General features: G+C 55.5%; 1 protein-coding gene across 1 annotated transcript in view; it reads right to left on the reverse strand.

Moving 5' to 3' along the window:
- SUPT6H (SPT6 homolog, histone chaperone and transcription elongation factor) overlaps nucleotides 1-19,361 on the reverse strand; it is a 54,039-nt gene that overhangs the window by 5,452 nt on the left and 29,226 nt on the right. Inside the window, exons 16-35 of the mRNA XM_081338650.1 lie at nucleotides 19,126-19,280; nucleotides 18,830-19,025; nucleotides 17,581-17,720; nucleotides 17,345-17,462; nucleotides 15,744-15,820; nucleotides 14,264-14,399; nucleotides 12,790-12,927; nucleotides 11,618-11,785; nucleotides 10,742-10,869; nucleotides 8,635-8,842; nucleotides 8,376-8,523; nucleotides 7,158-7,300; nucleotides 6,076-6,216; nucleotides 3,835-4,030; nucleotides 3,485-3,723; nucleotides 3,275-3,388; nucleotides 2,698-2,822; nucleotides 2,155-2,267; nucleotides 706-783; nucleotides 300-466 (exon numbers count right to left, since the gene is read on the reverse strand). Coding sequence (XP_081194776.1) covers nucleotides 300-466; nucleotides 706-783; nucleotides 2,155-2,267; nucleotides 2,698-2,822; nucleotides 3,275-3,388; nucleotides 3,485-3,723; nucleotides 3,835-4,030; nucleotides 6,076-6,216; nucleotides 7,158-7,300; nucleotides 8,376-8,523; nucleotides 8,635-8,842; nucleotides 10,742-10,869; nucleotides 11,618-11,785; nucleotides 12,790-12,927; nucleotides 14,264-14,399; nucleotides 15,744-15,820; nucleotides 17,345-17,462; nucleotides 17,581-17,720; nucleotides 18,830-19,025; nucleotides 19,126-19,280 — 2,928 coding nt within the window. The remainder of the gene's footprint in view (nucleotides 1-299; nucleotides 467-705; nucleotides 784-2,154; nucleotides 2,268-2,697; nucleotides 2,823-3,274; nucleotides 3,389-3,484; nucleotides 3,724-3,834; nucleotides 4,031-6,075; nucleotides 6,217-7,157; nucleotides 7,301-8,375; nucleotides 8,524-8,634; nucleotides 8,843-10,741; nucleotides 10,870-11,617; nucleotides 11,786-12,789; nucleotides 12,928-14,263; nucleotides 14,400-15,743; nucleotides 15,821-17,344; nucleotides 17,463-17,580; nucleotides 17,721-18,829; nucleotides 19,026-19,125; nucleotides 19,281-19,361) is intronic.

A 19,361-nucleotide genomic window follows, 5' to 3' on the forward strand; every position in this document is an offset into this window, starting at 1 on the left:
TAAAAGAGGGGTTTGTCCTTGTGAGGGAACAAGGACTCGCACAGGCTGGGACGGAACGCCCGCTTTCAAAGCAGTCGGGCTCGGGAAGAGGGACTGGGCAGCCCTGAGAAGGAGTCCAGGCCTGCAGATGGCCCAGCCCAGAGTAGCTTCCGCTCTTTTCTTCCCGATAAAACGCGGGGCACCGAGCGGGCAGGATTTGGGCAAAGGGCCTCTGGGGAGAACAGTTGCCCTGCTGCCCAGCTGAGGTGGGGCGCTGCTGGGCGACTCGGGCGGGTCGCAGGCCCCATCCGCCCACTCACATGGTAAGCGCTGCTGCCTCCGCCGCTGCCCCCGTAGCCGTACTGACTGGAAGCCCACTGTGCAGGGGTGGCGTTGGCGTTCTGCCCCTGGCCGGTCACGGCAGCGATGGCGCTGAACATCTGAGAGGTCATGTTTTGTGGCAAGGCGTTGACGGCTCGGGTCAGGTCTGCCGGGACAGAAGGAAGAAGGTGGTTAGATTGGGGGTCTCCATTTTGGCCCCTTTACGACGTGTGGACTTCAACTCCCAGAATTTCAATTCTGGGAATCGAAATCCACACGTCGTAAAGGGGCCAAGGTTGGAGACCCCTGGGTTAGAACACACACACACAAACACACACACACAGAGCCCTGGTTCCTACACGCCAGGGAGGGAGGTGGTGCCACGAGGCCTCTGCCGAGACTCACCTGCGAGGTTGATGTTGGCAGGGGTGGCGTTGATGGAGGCAGGAGTCCGGGTTCGGCTGCTGCTGCTGGGAGTAACACCTGAGCAGGGAGGGGAGAAGAGAGGGAGGGCAGCCAGGTGAGAGACAGGTGAGGGAGTGGCCCAGGTAAGAGCTTCGGAAAGCTGGCCACTGGCCGAGGTGTTCCCCCCTCTGGCTGGACTGGCGCAAGCGAAGGGAGCAGCCCAGGGCTGTGGGCAGACTGGAAGGGTGCCTCTGGCTCAGCTCTGCAGGAAGGGGACCACCAGGGATGGGGATTTTGGACTTTGTAGTTTTCTGGACAGAGTAGGAGTAACATCGTCATCAGCAGGCAAGATCGACTCAGCTTTCCATCCTTCTGAAGTTGGTAAAAGGAGGACCCAGACGGTTGGGAGCAAATAGGCTGACTCTGTAAACCACTTAGGGAGGGTTGCAAAGCACCGTGAAGCGGTATATAAGTCTAAGTGCTCTTGCTTTGGAAGGAAGGAAGGTGAGAAGAAGGGAAGGAAGGAAGGAAGGAAGGAGTGATGGTGAAGTGGTTCGAATGCAGCACTGCAGGCTGACTCTGCCCACAGCCAGGAAGTTCAATCCTGACCGGCTCAACGTTGACTCAGCCTTCCGTCCTTCCGAGGTGGCTAAAAGGAGGACCCAGATGGTTGGGGGCAAATTGGCTGACTCTGTAAACCGCCGAGGGAGGGCTGTAAAAGTACTGTGGAGTGGCTTATAAGGCTAAGTGCTGTTGCTACTGCTATCATCGTCTTCTTTGTGATAACTCCTCAATATTGGAACTCGGAGGCACCAGCGGGACCCTCCGAGGAGCAGCTGCTGGTCAGGGAACCAGCCCCCCCAGCCCCCCAAGGCCGGAGCCGGCAGCAGCATTGCCAACCCCCCCAGCCCTGTTAGCCTTCTGTAAAGCAGGAAGGACCGGGCTATGCTCCAGAGCCTGGGGGGGCAGGGGGGGCACATACACCGAGGGCCCCCGACTCCTGGCTCTGCTGTTAGCAGGCCGGGGGTCTGGCTAGGCCTGTACGCAAATTAGACATTTTAATGATTTTTTTTAAAAGCATTTCAACGGTTTTTACTGCTTTTACTATTTTAAAATGTTTTTACGAATTCAGTTACAATGCATGTTTTTGAACCGTGGGCCACCCAGGATTGTTTGCTGAGATGGGCAGCTATACAAATCGAAACTAATAATAACAATAAAAAAATAAAAATAAAAACCATCCTTGCAGGCCGAGGCAGGGCAGGCGCTGTCTGGCTTTCCTCTGCTCAGAGCCGTTTGCCGAGATGGGTGGCTGTAGAAATCAGCCAGCCAGCCAGCCAGCCAGCCAATCAATCAATCAAACCACCCTTCAGCTGCTCCGCAGGGCAACAGCTACACCACGGAGGAGTCCAGAAAGGGGGGGAGAGGGAGGGGGCACCTGGGCCTTACCTGGCACAGGGTCCTGGTAGTGGTCCTTGAACCACCGGAAAAGGCCATTGACCGTGGGGAAGATGTGGTTGCGGTACCGGAATCCCTCTGGCGTCACCGTCACGTACTCAATTCTGTGGCGAGAGACCTTTGTGGCAACCCTGGCCAACGTGGGCCGTCGCGCCAGCCTAAGGGGAGGGTCGAGATGCCCACCCCCCCACCCTTCTGGTTCTGGCCCGCCGTTTGCCAAAAGAAGCCAGGAGGGCAGAGAGTGGAGAGGGGCTGAGCACGGGGACCTGCCAGGGCCCAGGTCAGGCCCAGATGCTGCAAACCAGCTGTGGCCTCCTCACAACTCCTGAGGGAGGAGCTCTGCCCGTGACCCTCCCTCCAAGGATTCATTTGGGGGGCCTGGGGAAGGGGCTTCCCTCAGCAGCAGGAGCTCCGCTCTGCGCCCGGGAGGTCCCCCTGAAAGGGCCGCCGGGCTGAGCCAGAGAGCGGCCGAAGAGCCTGACCGACTGGCGCTGGTCCGGGCGGGGGGGACACGGGGGGGGGGTTGAGACCCACCTGGGCTTCCCTCGGGGCTGGTAGCCCAGCAGGAACTTTCCCGGAAGGTCCTTGCAGGCGCAGATGAAGTAGGGGATGAAGGCGGGTTTCTCCTTCTTGGTCTTAATCAGCAGCTCCTCCAGTTTCTGAGACGGACCAGAGAGAGAGTCAGAGAGTGAGGGAGGAGAGAGAGAGAGGGAGGAAAGAGAGAAGGAGAGAAGGAGAGAGAGAGAGAGGGAGGAGAGAGAGAGGGAGGAAGGTGAGATGGAGAGAGAGAGAGGGAGGAAGGGATGGAGGGAGAGAGAGAGAGGGAGGGAGAGGGAGGAGAGAAAAAGAGAAAGGGAGAAAGAGAGAGAGAGAGGGAGGAGAGGGGGAGAGAGGGGAGGGAGGGAGAGTGAGTGAGAGACAGAGAGAGGGAGGGTGAGAGGGAGGAGAGAAAAGAGAGAGAGGGAGGGGAGGCGGGGATTGGCATTTGCCCCCAGCGGAGGCTCCCCCTCCGCATTTTAACTCTTTGAATAAAATAAAATTACAGGTCAAAGGTCGCTTCCTTGTGGAGGAGGAGGGCTCTGCCTGCCCCCCCCCTCTCCCCTCCCCTCACCTTCCGATCTCCCCCGTTGCACTCGTGGTAGTACTTGTGGCCGAGCAAATCGCGGGCGAAGGAGGCCATGGGCTGGACGTAGCGGGCCACGATCTCGTCCAGGTCCTCAAATTCCTGGGGAGGGAAAGGAGCACGGGAGGAGGAGGAGGAGGTGGTCCCCCAGGGGAGGGTACCCCTCTCCACCCCCGCTGCGCGCTCGGCCCCCCTCACCTCGGTGTTGATCCAGAGGGTGGCCCCCAGGCTGAAGGCGTTCTCCTTGCCCTCCTCCCGCACGTCCACGTGCTGGTAGATGTTGTCGCAGACCTTCCAGGTGACGGTCAGGTGGTTCTCGCCTTTGCTGCTGGGCCGAATGACCACGTCGCCTTGGTCCATGGTCTCCATCATCTTCTCGGCCTGCTTGAAGTTGATGTTGTGGAAGGAGGGGTGGGCGATCACCCGCTTGATGTAGGCTGGAGGGGGGGAAGAGGCCAGGCGGCTGTGGGCACCCGCTCTCCGCCGGGAGCTCCGGCTGCCCCGGCCCCCTCCCCAGGCTGGCGGCCTGGCCCCCGCCGGGCACTCACTGGTCCGCTGCTGCTTCCTCTTCAGCTCTTCCTCCTGCTTGTGGTCAGCAGCCTCGGCCGCAAAGTCGTAGTGGGCGTCCTTGGGCAGCTTCCACTCGTTGCTCCGGTCCATCAGGTCCGAGGTCCTGCAGGTCAGGTCGGCACTGAACTTCTCAATGTCGATCTTCATGATCCTGCAATGGACGGTCATCCCCACCTGCCGAGGGAGGGAGGGGAAGGGAAGGGAAAAGGAAGGAAGGAAGGAAGGGAAGGAAGGGAGGGAAGGAAAAAAAGAAAAGAGGGAGGGAGGGAATTAATTAATTCAAGATGGACACAGGGGTCCCCCCGGATATGCAGAGGTGAGCCCAGCACCGCGGACGCTTGAGTGGATGGGTTTCACCACCAGTGGTGCTGGTCCATCAGAAGACCCTGAGGGTGGCCCAAAGCGCCTCCTGTGGTCGCCAACTCCCCACTTCTAGGGGGTGGCCTGGTACACCTCAAAGACTCAGGGAAGTGGGTCATTGGGGCCCTCGAAGCAACAGCAGCCCGACTTATATACCGCTTCACAGCCCTCTCTCACCAGCTGCACTCTAACCACTGGGCCACCCAGCTCAGGGGTTAAGGCCTGCCCTGCGCCCTAGAGGGCTCTCGACGTGGGGAGCGGAGCCCTTCTCGTCCCGTCGGATGCATCGGCAGAGGGCTCTTTCAACTTGGCCCTTGGATGACTTGTGGACTTCAACTCCCAGAATTGAAGTTGAGGTCCACAAGTCGTCCGAGGGCCAAGCTGGGAGACCCCTGCCTCAGTAGCTCTGAGGGTTGCAGCCACGTTCCCCTCTGGAGGGTCTCCCAGGGGTGGGCCTCAGAGGCACCTTCCTGTGGCAACTGGACCTCCTTACTTTTCTCTTCGAAAACCTTTTAGTTCCCACCCAAGGAGCTTCCTCCGTTGCCTTTGGGGGAAAAGCAGCTTTGGGAAAACCACGACCGGATGAGGGAGGAGAATCCCCGCGGACGTCCTGAGGTTTCTCCCCTTGAGTGGACGGGGAAGACGGCGCTGTGGGTGCCCCTCCCCTCCCCTCCCCCTTAATGTCTACACCGAGGGGCTGCGTGCAAGACATTGTTCGGTGTTCTGCGGGTGCGGGACACAGAATATGCCACCGCGGTGCCCAGCGATGTGCCTCAATGCCAGACAGCTGGCAGAGGTGGAAGGAGAGAAACAGCCTAGGTCTTAATCAGTGGAACAGAAGTTGCCTCCGTGTAGCATGCCTTCTTTCTTTTTTCTTGTGTGTTTGGGTTTTTTGACAGGAGAAATATAAAAATGCTGGGATGGTGGCACGCAGAGCCCTCTCTGTGGGCACGCGCGCCGTCGGCCCAGTCCTAGGCCTTCAGCTGGGTTTTATAAAACCTTTTTGCTTTAGGCCTCCGCCATGTGAAAAAAAAAAAAGGTTCAATCAATCAATTTCAACTTCTCGCGGGGGGTAAAAAAAAGATCTTGCAAAGTTGGAACTGATGAACTTCTTAGTTCCACCCAGTCTGCCGTTACCACCGTAGCCACGCCCACCCAATTGGCCACACCCACCCAGCCCCCCGACGATACGTAAGTTGGGTTTTGGGTTGCAGCTTGGGCACTCGGTCTCTAAAAGGTTCGCCATCACTGGGATAGGGTCTCCTGCTTGGGCAGGGGGGCTCGGCTAGAAGACCTCTGAGGTCCCTTCCCACTTTCGTCATTCTGTAAAGTCAAGAGGAGCAAGGACTTTGGGCCCCCGGGGGTCTTGGCTCCTGCTAAAGCGGTGGGGCAGAAGCCAAGCTGGAGGGGGCACCAGTTGTGGGGTCTCTGGCCTTGCGGAGTTGGAGGCTGGCAATCCCCCCCCCAAAGGCTCCAATCCCCAGCCAAGAAGCTGCACAAACACCCAGCTCTTGGCCTGGGAGAAGGGCCCCCTCCCAACCAAGGCCTGGGGGTTTTCCTTCCCCATCCGCCACGCTGGAGATCTGCTCCTAGCCAGAAAACAAGCCTTTTAAACAAACGGGCGGTCACTGCCCGGTAATTTCTTTGGCCACATTCCCACCATCCGGCCAGGGTCCAGACTGGAAGCATGCTGGGAAGAGGGGACAGGTGTGGCGGTAAAAAAATGCCAGCTCCGTGCTTGGTGGGAGGATCCGGCGCCAGCCTGGTGCACGGCAGGGGCTGGGAGAAGCCCCAGACATCCTGACCGGCCACCGACCAAGCCTCCTGGGCTGAAAAACACCCCCCCCCCAACGACCTACCTTGACTCTTTCCTCCGGCCGCTTGACCGCCTTGTCGCTGAGGAATTTGGTGGGGATGAAGCCAGTGACACCGTTGTCCAGACGGGTTTTCACCCCAATGGCCTGACCGGGACAGGAGCCGCTATCAAAATGGTTCCAGACCTGGACAGAGGGGAGGGGTGGCGTTAGCCTGGCCGCTTAGCCGACCACACAAGTCCCTGTGTGACCTACACAGCATCTTCTGGAGGGTGGCGAGAGGGACCCGACAGACAACAGATGCGGAGACTCTGGAAAGAGGGCAGAGAAGGCCAGAAGGACGACGGAGGGGCCTGGAGGATAACGCACAGAAAGGACGGTGGCAGGAATTGGGTAGTAGGTCTAGTCTGGTGAAAAGGAAGAAGTGGGGGGGGGGCCCGCCACGATAGCAGTGTCCCAATATTTGAGGGGCTGCCCCAAAGAAGAGGGTGTCCAATTATTATCCAAAAAGCACCAGAAGCTATGGATGGACGCTTGTCAAAGAGAGAAGCAACCTGGAATTAAGGAGGAACTTCCTGACAGTGAAGACAATTAACCAGGGGAACAGCTGGCCTCCAGACGTTGTGGCTGCTCCATCCCTGGAGGCTTTCAAGAAGAGATTGGACAGCCAATCTGGAGTGGTTTAGGGCAGGGTTCTTCTAACTCGGCCCTTTGGCGACTTGTGGACTTCAACTCCCAGAATTCCTCAGCCAGGCATGCATGCCTGGCTGAGGAATTCTGGGAGCTGAAGTCCACAAGTCCTAAAAGGGCCGAGTTGGAAGACCCCTGCCTTAAAGCATCCTGGCTGAGGAATTCTGGGAGTTGAAGTCCACAAGTCCTAAAAGGGCCGAGTTGGAAGACCCCTGGGTTAGGGTCTCCTGCTTGAGCAGGGGGCTGGACTAGAAGACCTCCAAGCTCTTTTCCAACTCTGTTATTCCGAATAGGTGTGATGGGGTTCAGGGTGGCTTCAGGAGCTTTCCAGTGACTGAGGAAAGGACAGCCCCCCCCAACACACACACACACACACACACACACACACAGCGGCAAACAGTGTGGGCAGAGGACTGGAGGGCAGCCCTCGGGGTTACCTCGCTCAGCTCCGGGAAGTTATCCTGCTGGCAAAAGGGGCATTGCCAGAGCCCCGTCTCGTCGTTCCGGATAGCCTGGTCGTAGCTTTCTCCTTGCGGCCGCCGATGGGCGATTCCCGTCACGTTGCAGATGATCAGTTTACCTGCGGACAGGTAAAAGCCGGACCTTTAGGGGGTCGGGGGGAGTGTCGAGGGCTCAACTCAGACAAGCAAGAGCGTTGCACAAAATCTATCTCAGAGCAATGGGGGGCTGGTGAGGCCCTGGCTTCTGCTGGAGCTGGGAGGGTGGCCATACGGGGTGAGGCAGATAAACCAAACAAACCAGGATCCCGTTTTGGGAGGAGACGCCCGGCGGAGGGCCGCCCACGGCAGGCGTGTTCGGAGACAGACCATCTACACAACCATCCAGCTGAGCTGAGCTGAGGAACCGACGAAGGCTGAAATATTAATACAGCCAGCCCTCCACTGGTCACACAAAATTTCCATTGCTAACCAGGATAACTGGTGCGGTGAGTTCCCCCCCCATTTTACAATCTTCTTTGCCGCAGTTCTTAAGTGAATCGCTGCAGCTGTGAAGTGAACCCGGCTTCCCCCACTGACTCTGCCTGTCAGGTGGGCTGCCCAAGGGGGGGGGGAGAATCGCCATGACCCCCGGGACGCCACGACCGTCGTTAACTATGAACTGGCTGCCACGTGCCTGAATTTTGATCACGTGGCCGAGGGGATGCTGCAACGGTCGTTAAGTGTGAGAAAGAGTCGTAAGTCACGACCAGCTTAAAGGGAGACCCCGGTTTAGCTGATCAAAAGCTTAAAAAAAAATATCTTAAAAAAGTTTCGCTGGCTTACAAGTTTCTAATATCCCGAGAATAGAATAGAATATAGGAAAGAGTAATAACATTGTCACAATTTCCAGTGCCGTCGTAATTTCAAACCGTCACTAGATGAACTCGAGGACTAGCTGTACCCACGTTCTTGATCGCTGGTCACACCTGTTGCTCACCACTATGATCACCTGAAGATCTCAGGCAGCGTTCCTCAACCCCTTGCTGGCTTGAAGATGGGTGGACTTCAACTCCCAGAATTCCCCAGCTAGCTGTGCTGGCTGGGGAATTCTGGGAGTTGAAGTCCACCCATCTTCAAGCCAGCAAGGGGTCGAGGAAGGCTGATGTGAAGTTCCCCCACTAGCCTCTGAGCGGGGTAAGAGTTGGCGGCCCCTACCGATGTAAAAGGTCTCGGGGGTCTCCTTGGTCAACATGTTGAAGACCTCCTCGGAATTGGGGGAGCGATAGGGGCTCCGCAGGTCCTTGTAGCGGCAACTCAGCTCCGCCCGGATGTCGTACAGGGTGATGTGTTTGTCGCCGTAGCCCTGAAAGGAAACCGGGGTGGTGAGTGTGTCTGGGGAGACCCAGGAAGACTAGAATTAGAATTTATTAAATTTATATGCCGCCCTTCTCTTGGCGCCGGAGGTTCTGCTGACCTGCCTCTCCAGCTCTTCCGCGAAGGCATCCAGGTCCAGATCCTTCAGACGCTCCGGGTTTTCCAGGATCTCCTCCAGGGCCCCGGCTGGGTTCGCATCTTCGGCCGATTCGTCGTACTCCAGAGCATCCACGGCCATCTTCCGCGCCCATTCGTAGGTCTCCGGGTGGACCCTGGAGCCGTCCAGGACCTCGATGTAGGAATCCGTGCTAGGGACATCGGGGAAGGTATCATTTTGTTTTGTGTGGCGGGACGGAATGCAAGCACCGGTGCGTAAAATGCAGAAAAACAGCGTATAAAATGGGTTGTGAAGATAACAAAGCAGCCCTCAACGCGAATATTCTTGCTTGACAAGAGATGAAGAAGCAGCTATTGCATACGTTAAACTTGTGTATTGCCTTAAGAGATAGGGCTAAGGCTGGGAGGAGGAAGATTGTACCTCAAGGCCATCTGAAATTAAAGAAGATAAGAACTTGGCAGAAGGGAAACTGATTCTTTAAATTAATTGGAGAACATGATTAACGACAGAATTAGAAAGGTGGAGAATTGTGTTTTAATATATTGTGCAAGGGGGCGGAGATTTCAGATTCCAGCTTCCTTGGAGCAAGGTGTATTGGGCTAAATAAAGGACTTCGAAGGTAAACAAGGCCTCAGAGTCACTTGAGAAGCCCATACCTTGACAGCACCGGTATTAAATGTGGAAATAAAAGAAATTTTGGTTATTAAATTTAAGATTTTAAGATAGAAAATAAGAATGTTATATTGCACTACTAACTTGTTGATGTCGATGGTAAGAACGTATATAGATAAGAGGTGTGTCCGGAACATCAAACTTTTGAGAGGAATTGTGATAAAGGAGTTGGGGTCATTTAAAGTTTGGAAATGATAATTATTAAATGTTAAATTTAAATATTAATATTAATGGCAAAATTTAAAATGAGAAAAATTGATTAGGCCACTGACTGTCTAAAAGATTGAAAGTTAAAGCAACTAAGATATATATAAACTAAAAATTACTGATAAACGTTAGAAAGTTATTTTCCATTTGATTGATAGAACAAGAATTGTATTAGTTTAAATATGAGACAGTAGATATTAAGGGAGAAAGAGAGGGAATGTTGATTGTAATAATTTGAGATTTGTACTAACGATATCTATGTGTAATAGAATTATTGTACTCAGCCACCACATTGCTTTTCAAACATTTAAATGTAGTATTAGAAAATCAATAAAACCTTATAAAAAACAAGAAGAAAGCTCCAGTACGGTGAATTCTTTTAAGAAACGCAGAGCACGGATGCAGAATAAAATTATGAATGGAATTAAATTATGTATGAGCAGTTACTGGAGTGGATAAGCCCACGGCTGGTATCTAGATTGTTTATCCGTTGGTCAGCTGTGCCCTCGTGATTCTGTACAGCAGGGGTCCCCAACCTCCGGGCCATGGACCGGTACCGGGCCGCAGCATGCCAGCAACCAGTCCGCACAAACAAGCAAAGCCCCCTCCGTGGGATGCAGGCAGCACACAAAACTACACACCCTCCAGTCCGGGGAGGGGCAGGGCATCCTTCACTCCTTTTCTCTTCGAACCCCCAGAATTCCCCAGCCAGCTCCTCTTGCTTCCCTGGCTGGAGAATTCTGGGAGTTGAAGTCTTAAAAGTGTCCAAATTTAGAGACAGGCTGGGACTCCATCAAGGCCTCAAGAGCTACCGCTGGACACCCGTAGCCAGAAGAGCCTCAGGATAAGCCAGATCCATGGGGGCATCTCTGGCCTGTTTTTACACACCCTTTCATAGTCCCCAGGCACGTTTGGCTGCCCTCTAGTTCAGGGGTCCCCAACCCCCGGTCCGTGGACTGGCACCGGGCCGTGGCATGCCAGCAACCGGTCCGCACAAACAAGCAAAGCCCCCTCCGTGGGATGCAGGCAGCACACAAAACCAGGCCCCCTCCGGTCCGTGGAAAAACCTCTCTCTACAGAACCGGTCCCAGGTGCCCAAAAGGTTGGGGACCTCTGGTGTGTAGTGAGTCCTTGACTTAGCCCATTTAGTGACTGCCTGAAGTTACAACAGGACTGGAAGAAGGGACGTGTGACCGTTTCCAGCACCCACCTGTCTCCCAGCGAGGCCGTGTCGATCTTGATGAAGCCGGCGCAGTTGATGAAGACTTTGGGCCCCATGTGGCACATGGTGACCAGCTGAGTCCGGTTCTCCAGCCTGGTGTTGTTCTGCTTCAGGATCTGAAAGAGGCGGCAGGGCGGGGGTCACTCGGAGGCCCGGGAGGAACAGGAGAGCGGCGGGGGGTGGAGGGGGTGAAGAGAAGAGTCTGGGGGAGGCAGAGGTCCTCCCAAGCCCCCAGACTCCAGCCCCCTTGGACTCCCACCTGGCCTTTGCCCCCCAGGCTCCCGACCGTTTTCCAGCAGAGGCTTACAGCCATTCATTTAGCGACTGCTCAAACGTTACGACGACCCTAAAAAAGGTGACTTGCAACCAATCCCGGCACTGTCGCTTCCTCACGGTCAGCGGATCAAAACCTGGGCATCTGGCAACTGTCGTGTGTTGCACTAACTGAACACTTTGGTGATTCACTGAACAACGGAACGGTTGTAAAATGGAGCAAAACCCATTCGCTGTTTTGGTTAGCAACGGACATTGGTGACTTTTTTCGCCTCTGTTGTTAAGTGAATCGCTGCAGTGGTTTAAGTCAGGGATGCAGTTGTTAAGTGAATCTGGCTTGACTTGGCTTGTCAGAAGGCCACAAAAGGGGATCACTCGACCCCTGGGCATTGCGACCGTCATAAATACGAGTCGGCTGCCAGACGTCCGAGTTTTGACCACGCGAGGCTGCAATGGCCCTTTGGAAAATGGCCAGGAGCCATTTGCTTCAGTGGCGTCGTAACTTGGAATGGTCACTAAATGGTCGTTAAGTCGAGGACTGCTTGCGAAAGGGGGAATCTCCCCTCCCGCCTGCGGCAGAGCCCTACCTACCTTCAGCAGGTGGGTGCCCTTGCGGGGCCCGAGGCCGCAAACATACTGCAGGAGGGCCTGGCTGTGGGGGTGGGCGATGGCCCGGTTGACGTCCACGCCCACCTCGTTCACCCGGTTGATGAACTCGCAGTAGAGGGCGTTCAGCAGCTGCTCCTTCTCCACGTGGTCCTGGGGGGGGAGAGGGGGGGAGAAGGTTGGCCCTCCTGCCGTGGGGCCAGGCCTCGGGACCCCCCCCAGCCGAGTCCAAGCAAGGGGAGGGTGGGTGGTCTGATGCCCCCCCAATATACACTTCAGGACTGCAGGTCTTTCAATTGGCCAAGCCCACCCAGACCAGCCCACCCCTCCCCATCTTTTAGAGAGAGGGAGTGAGGCTAGCCAAGGGTGGGCAACCTTGGCTCTTTTATGACTGGTGGACTTCAACTCCCAGAATTCCTGAGCCAGCCATGCTGAGGGGAAGAGGTTTCCAAGCTGAGCCATGCTGGCTCAGGAATTCTGGGAGTTGAAGTCCACGAGTAGTTCCCCCATGCTGGCTCAGGAATTCTGGGAGTTGAAGTCCACGAGTAGTTCCCCCATGCTGGCTCAGGAATTCTGGGAGTTGAAGTCCACGAGTAGTTCCCCCATGCTGGCTCAGGAATTCTGGGAGTTGAAGTCCACCAGTCATAAAAGAGCCAAGGTTGCCTGCTCCTGGGCTAGCCAAGCTCCGCGCAGCATCTCAGGACTATTTCTTCAAGACCAGCTCTGGGAGATTCCCACCCGCTGACTCTGTTCCCAATTGTTTCTTTTTTTTTCTGACCGGTCCCGGACCCTCACAGCCCTGCCATTTTTCAGGCCCAAGAGCCAGTTTTGCCTAGTGGTCACAACGCCGGGCTGGAGGCGAAGAGTTCGAGTCTCCCCTTAACCACGTAAGCCAGCTTGGCGAGTTCTAGCCCTCCCGGTTTGGCTGGGTGAGTTTGGGCCAATCACCAGGAGGCGGTGACTTCTAGTCCCGCCTTAGGCCTGAAAGCCTGTCGGGTAACTTCGAGCTCTCTCGGCCCAGCCCACCTCACAGGGCTGTTGTTGTTGGGGGTAAAATAGGAGGAGGAAGTGGCTTGTAAAGACAACAGAGGGAGGGCACAATGAAACAAACGACCCAGCTTGCCGTCTTCCAGTACGAAGGCTCCCCTTGGGCTTACCTGCATGGGGTGCAGCTTCAGGCAGAGAATGTCCTCGTCCAGGCTGCAGACCTGGGCAAACTCGACCAGCGGGTCCTGGATGCGTCGCGCGAGGGAGACAGCCTGGCGCAAGACCGGTGGGTAGTCCCGGAACTCGGCCTGTGGGAGAGTCAACCGGCATGTAGTCGGTTCTGGTTCGTGGGAACCCCCTTCTCTGCCCCTCCTCGTCCTCTTCTCCCCTTGCAAGGCATCCTCACGTGCACCAGGCCCACAGACACTCTTCCCCCAGGTCTTCCCTTCTTTGAACCCATCCCGTCTGACTTTCGGGATCTGATTAACTCCACCCGGCCACCACTCCTGGGCCTCTCCTTCCACGGTCTCCCTCCCTTGCGTTGTGTTCCAGTGTAACCCCAATTTGTTTCCTAGGGCAAAAATTTTCGTCGCTAAGCGAGACAGTTGTTAAGCGAGCTTTGTCCCATTTTATGACCCTTCTTGCCACAGTTGTTAAATGAATCCCTGCAATCGAAAAAGCCAGCGCGGTGCTGGGCTGCATTAACAAGAGGGAGAGACTCAAGATCACGTGAAGGGTTAGTACCGCTTTACAAGGCCTTGGTAAGGCCACACTTGGAATATGGTGTCCAGTTTTGGTCACCACGATGTAAAAAAGACGTTGAGACTCTGGAAAGAGTGCAGAGAAGAGCAACAAAAATGATCATATGAAGAACCGTTGCAAGAATTGGGGGTATGTCTAGTTTAATGGAGAGAAGGACTTGGGGGAACATGATAGCAGTGTTCCAGTATGTGAGGGGCTGCCCCAAAGAAGAGGCAGTCAAGCTCTTCTCCAAAGCGCCTGAAGGCAGGACAAGAAGCAACAGATGGAAACTCACCAAGGAGAGAAGCAACCTAGAACTAAGGAGAAACTTCCTGACAGTGAGGACAATTAATCAGTGGAACAGCCTGCCTCCAGAAGTGGTGAGTTTTGAGTTTTTTAAGGAGACTGGACAGCCATTTGTCTGAAATGGTATAAGGCCAGGGGTAGGCAACCTTGGCTCTTTTATGACTTGTGGACTTCAACTTCAATTCTGGGAGTTGTCCACGAGTCATAAAAGAGCCAAGGTTGCCTATCTCTGGTCTAGGGATTCCTGCCTGAGCAGGGGATTGGACTAGATGACCTCCAAGGTCCCTTCCATCATCACCATCACCATTATTGATTATGATCACACAGTCAGCCAGATGTTCAGACTGGATATGGCGTTTTTGTCTATCGAGTCCTTCCCAAGGACCTGGGATAGACAGATGTGGATGTTTGATGGTATTACAGATCTCGTGGCAGGATGGAAGCAGTTCCTAGTAAGGCCGCCTCCTCCTCCTCCTCCTATTATTATTATTATTATTATTATTATTATTATTATTATTATTATTATTATTATTATTATTATTATTATTATTATGCCCCCCCCCCTCCGCCTCGCCTCCCCCCCGGTTCCAGGGTTACCTCTGATTTCTTGCTGTTCATGTAAAGGGTGGCCAGTTCGTTGTCCACCAGCTCCACGCCGATGGAGGAGAGCTGCTGGCCCTGTTCCAGCTCGTGGACAATCCGCTTCACGTCCTCCAGCAGCATCTGCGCATCCCTGGGGGAAACAGGTGTGGGGGGGAAGAGCTGAGGGCCCCCTCCAGGCAGAGGCTCCGCCAGGCAGGCAGGCCTGCTCCTCTCTCTCTGCGGGGCAGGTTCCCCTCTCCTTGGTGTGTGTGTGTGTGTGTGTGTGTGTGTGTGTGTGTGTGTGTGTGTGTGTGTGAACTGAGGAGCCAAGAATTCCTTGTCAAAGAAAGCGGGAACCCAACTTATTTTATCCTGCCTTTTAGGGAACCGCTCAGAATTGTTGCGCTAACCCGCTTAGGCAATCAAACGCTTACACAGGTAGTCCTCGACATACAACCACAATTTGCGAAGTGACCTTTGCCCCGTTTTACGACCTTTCTGGCCACAGCGGTTACGTTAGTGACACGGTTGTTCAGTGAATCTGGCTTCCCCCACTGACTTTGCTTGTCGGACGGTCGCAAAAGGGGGTCACGTGACCCCAGGACACGGCGACCGTCATAAATAGGAGTCGTCATAAAACTCCTCTAGGACTGGGGGATGCAGCCGTAAATCTGGCTGTGGTTGCCAAGGGTCCACGGTTCAGCCACATGACTGTGGTGTGTGTTTGTGTGTGTGTGAGAAAAAGAGGAGGGGGAGGGAGGGAGGGAAAGAGAGAGGGAGGGAGAAGGGGAGGGAGAGAAAGAAAGGGGGGAGAGAGAGGAAGGGAGAGAAAGAGGGGGAGGGAAAGATGGAGGGAGAGAGAGGGAGGGAGGGAGGGAAAGAGAGGGAGGGAGAGAAAGATGGAGGGAGAGAGGGAAGGAGAAAGAGAGAGAGAGAGAGAAGGGAAAGCTCTGAATCTGGGTCATAAGGAGACCTAAGTTAGGTCCATCATAAGCAATTGGTCACTAAGGTCCTGGCCGTAAGTGGAGGACGTCCTGTTTCACCCCTCCCTAAATTATCAAAAGACAAGGGATGGCAAATTCTTTTTTTTAAAAAAAACCACACCTTACGTCTACCAAGGGGAAGCATATAAACCAGGGCTGTCGCGTCGCCCTCAGGCCAGGCCCTCCCCAGCTCCTCAAAGGCCAAAAATGTTGCGCCACGTCACGAGGCGTCACGTGGCGCGACCGGGTTTGACCCCCGTGGCACAAAGGATGAGCGAGGTAGGGGCCTCTGGCTGTCAGCCCCTTCGGGAAAGAAGCCGGCCAGGGGAACGGGGGGGGGGTGTGTGTCTCCGCGGACCTTCCCCAGGTGGGGCTGGCTAATCCGAAAAGGGGGCAGGGCAAAGCGTCTCCCGGAGGGGAAGGAGAGGGAGGGGGGGTGTCTTCTGAAAGAGCCCAAATGAGAGGGATTTGAACTCGGGTGTGGCTGGGGGAGGCGCCCCCCCGGAACTCACCTGTTTTCTCCCCCAATGGTGACCACGTGGGGTTTCTTCCCGAGCAGGAACTTCTTCAGGGTCTCCGTATCCTGCGCCTGCCTCGGAGAAAAGGGGAGGGGAAAAACGAAACAAACCAGGTTACGGTAAAAGGGGAGGCCCCCCCAGCTCTTGCCACCCTCCCCACGGCGGACGTTTGGCGGAGAAGGAAGGAGGTCCAGCTGAATAGAGACCCACAACAGAGGCCAAAGTTTCTGTCGCCCAGCGAGGGAGTCGAGTCACTTTCGCTCCATTTTAATGACCATTTTTGCCCCAGCCGTTAACCGAATCACTGCGGTGGTTCACTTTAGTACCATGGTTAAGTGAACCTGGCTTGCAAAAAGGGGACCGTCATAAGAATGAGTCAGTTTCCGAGGGTCCGAATTTTGTTCCCGTGACCCTGAGGAGGCTGCAACGGTCGTTAAGCGTGCAAAACGGTCGTAAGAGTGCTGTTGTAACTGGAAACGGCCGCTAAACAAATGGCTGTAAGTGGAGGATTCTCTGTAAAACAGGGGCCTTCCGACTTGGCCCTTGGATGACTCGTGGACTTCAACTCCCAGAATTCCTCAGCCAGGCACGCGTGCCTGGCTGAGGAATTCTGGGAGTTGAAGTCCACGAGTCCTCCAAGGGCCAAGTCGGAAGGCCCCTGCTGTAAAACAAGACACCCCCTTTGGGGCACGGCTGACTCTCGTCCTTCGTTTCTGTTGTGCGAAGCGTGCAAACCTATCTCCGCTCTGGCCGGGCTTTCCCGCAGGGTTCGCACCAGGAAGAGCAGCCCATAATTCCCGGGGGAGTCCCAGGGGGCGAGAGCAGAATGTCTGGTTGAGTTAGCGGGCACAATATGGCGTGGCCAGGATGGGTATTTCCTGGGTGCTGGCAGGTCACAATCTGCCTGCAAAGGCGCTGGCATCAGACATTTCTGCGGCGTTACTCAAGCGTGGCGACTTTTAAGACGAGTGGACCTCAACCCCCAGAATGCCCTAGTCAGCACGCTGAGTTACATTCATCTTAAATCATACTGGCTGGGGGATTCTGGGAGCTGAAGTCCCCCTCCATATTAAAGCATGGCTGGCTGGGGAATTCTGGGAGAGGAAGTCCACCCATCTTCAAGGATGCTGTCTGAGAAACTCTGGGAATGGAAGTCCGCCCATATTAAAACATGGCTGGCTGGGGGATTCTGGGAACGGAAGCCCATCTCTCTTGAAGCACGGCTGGCTGGGGAAATCTGGGACTTGAAGTCCGCCCAGATTGTTGGGGGCAATTAAGCTGACTTTGTAATAATGCCGCTGGGGTGTGTGTGAAAGCCCTAATAAGCAGGCATATACATAGAATGAAGGCTACTGCTAAGCTTGTAAGCCGCCCTGAGTCTTCGGAGAAGGGCGGGATATAAATGGAATTAAAATAAAATAAAAATAAAATATTAAAGCAGGCTGGCTAGGGGATTCTGGGAGTCGAAGTCTATCGTTCTTGAAGCATGGCTGTCTGGGGAATTCTGGGAGCGGAAGCCCACCCCTCTTGGAGTGGGCAGGCCTGGGCCCCCCCCCGTTCCAAGCCCAGGCAGCCTCTCCCCCTGCCCGGCTCACCTTCTTCTCCCTGTCTTCCTCTCGCCAGGCGTTCCTCCGCTTGGTGAAATGGGGCAGGCGCAGGAAATCCGTGACTTCTCCGTCCCCGTTGAGGAGGGCGCAAAAGACCGGGTGGTTTCTGCAAAAGGGGCAGAGGTTTCAGCCTGGGGCAGAGCCGGGGGGGCAAGGGGGGGGGAAAACGCTAAGCCCGAGTCTCTATCCCACCGCCCCGTCCCCCCCCCCGGTGCCCACAATACCTGGCCGAGGAGAAGGCGATGCCCAAGACCCGGATGCCCTTCCCTTGGCTCTCGTCCAGGAAGTCCTCCTCTTCCTCCACTTGCTGGTCGGGGCGATAGGAGGCCACCTTCAGCCAGTTGTAGAGCTTCCGGCTGCAGGCCTGCTCGGAGGAATGGGGTGGGGGGGGGCAGGGGGGCTGGTTAGCGAGGGGGCTGGATTTATTTATTTACTTATTAAACTTGCCGGGAGCCCTGGACCACAAGTAAGCCCAACCTTTTTAAGTGAGAGATACGTTAGGTGAGTTCTGGTCCATTTTACGACCTTTATCGCCACGGTTAAGTGAATTGCTGCAGTTGTTAATTTAGTCACATGGTCGTTAAGCGAATACGGCTTCCCCACGGATTTATGCTTGTCAGGAGGCCACCAAAAGGGGTCGCAAGACCCCAGACCAGGGGTAGGTGACTTCGGCTCTTTTATGACTCACGGACTTCAACTCCCAGAATTCCTGAGTCAGCATAGCTGACTCAGGAATTCTGGGAGTTGAAGTCTGTAAGTCATAAAAGAGCCGAGGTCGCCTACCCCTGCCCCAGACGCTGCGACCCACTGCAACCTTCTGACCAGCAGGCTCAATGGGGGAAGCCGCATTCCCTGAACCACCGTGCTCCTAACCGAACAACTGCAGTGATTCGCTTAGGGACTGTGGTGAGGAAGGTCGTAAAACAGAGCAAAGCCCGCTTAACAAAGGTCTCACTCAGCGACAGAAATTTGGGGGGGGGCCTCAATTGTCAAGATAATCAGCCTGCATTAAATGCACAGGTGCAGGTTGACTCACGACCGCATTTTAGCCCAGCACTTCCGTCGCAAAGTGAGACGCTGGTCAAGCGAGTTTTGTCCCATTTTACAGTCTTCCTTGACGCTGTTCTTGTGCGGGTTGTTGCCATTGTTACGGCTGTTAAGCGGGTCCCCCACTGATTTATGCTTGTCAGGAGGTCCCCAAAAGGGGACCGTGTGACCCCAGGATGCGGCAGCCGTCATAAATAGAAGCGAGCTGCCAAGGGTCCGAGTTCCGATCACAGGATCGCGGGGAGGCTTCAATGGGAAGTGTGGAAAACGCTCACGAGTCACTTCTTCCCGGTGCCGTGGTAATTTTGAATGGTCACTAAGCTGAACCGCTATAAGTCAAGGACCCCGCCCGCATCTCGAGGGGCTGGCTGCATCCCACCTAGGCCAGGCCAAGCACCCCCCCCCGCCCCCCGGGTCCCCCCCCACCTTCATGACGCACTCCTTGGCCTCCAGCAGCAGCCTGTTCATCAGCTCCTTGGCCATCTGCGGGTAGAGGAAGTGGCGCAGGGCGCGCTCGATGGCCAGGGTGCGCTGGCGGTTCCACTCCTGCACCTGGTGGCTGAACTCGTCGCGGTAGTAGAAGGCCTTGATCTCCTCAAAGTAGGTCTGGTCACTGCCGTAGCTGGAAGGCAGGGAGGGAGGGGGCGGGGAGGGTCAGGCCGAGGGAGGGTGGCCCGGTGGGGGCAGGAGGAGGGAGGCGAGGAGGAGGATGGAGGACTCACCCCTCCACGCCCTTCATGTCCACGGAGATGTCGATGGTCAGCAGGCTCTCCTCCTTGGCCAGGAAGATCTTCAGGAACTGCTCGTCTCGCAGCTCCTTGACCGGCTTGTTTTTCAGGTACTTGAAGGAGTAGGCGTAATGGGCCTCGTCCACGTCCTGCGGAGAGAGAGGGAAGAAGGCCTTGCAGCTCTGGCCAGGGCACCGGCCGGGCTCTATACACCCTCCCCCCTGACAGCT

This window comes from Vipera berus, assembly GCF_964194415.1.
Source record: "Vipera berus genome assembly, chromosome: 1".
Classification (NCBI taxonomy): domain Eukaryota; kingdom Metazoa; phylum Chordata; class Lepidosauria; order Squamata; family Viperidae; genus Vipera; species Vipera berus.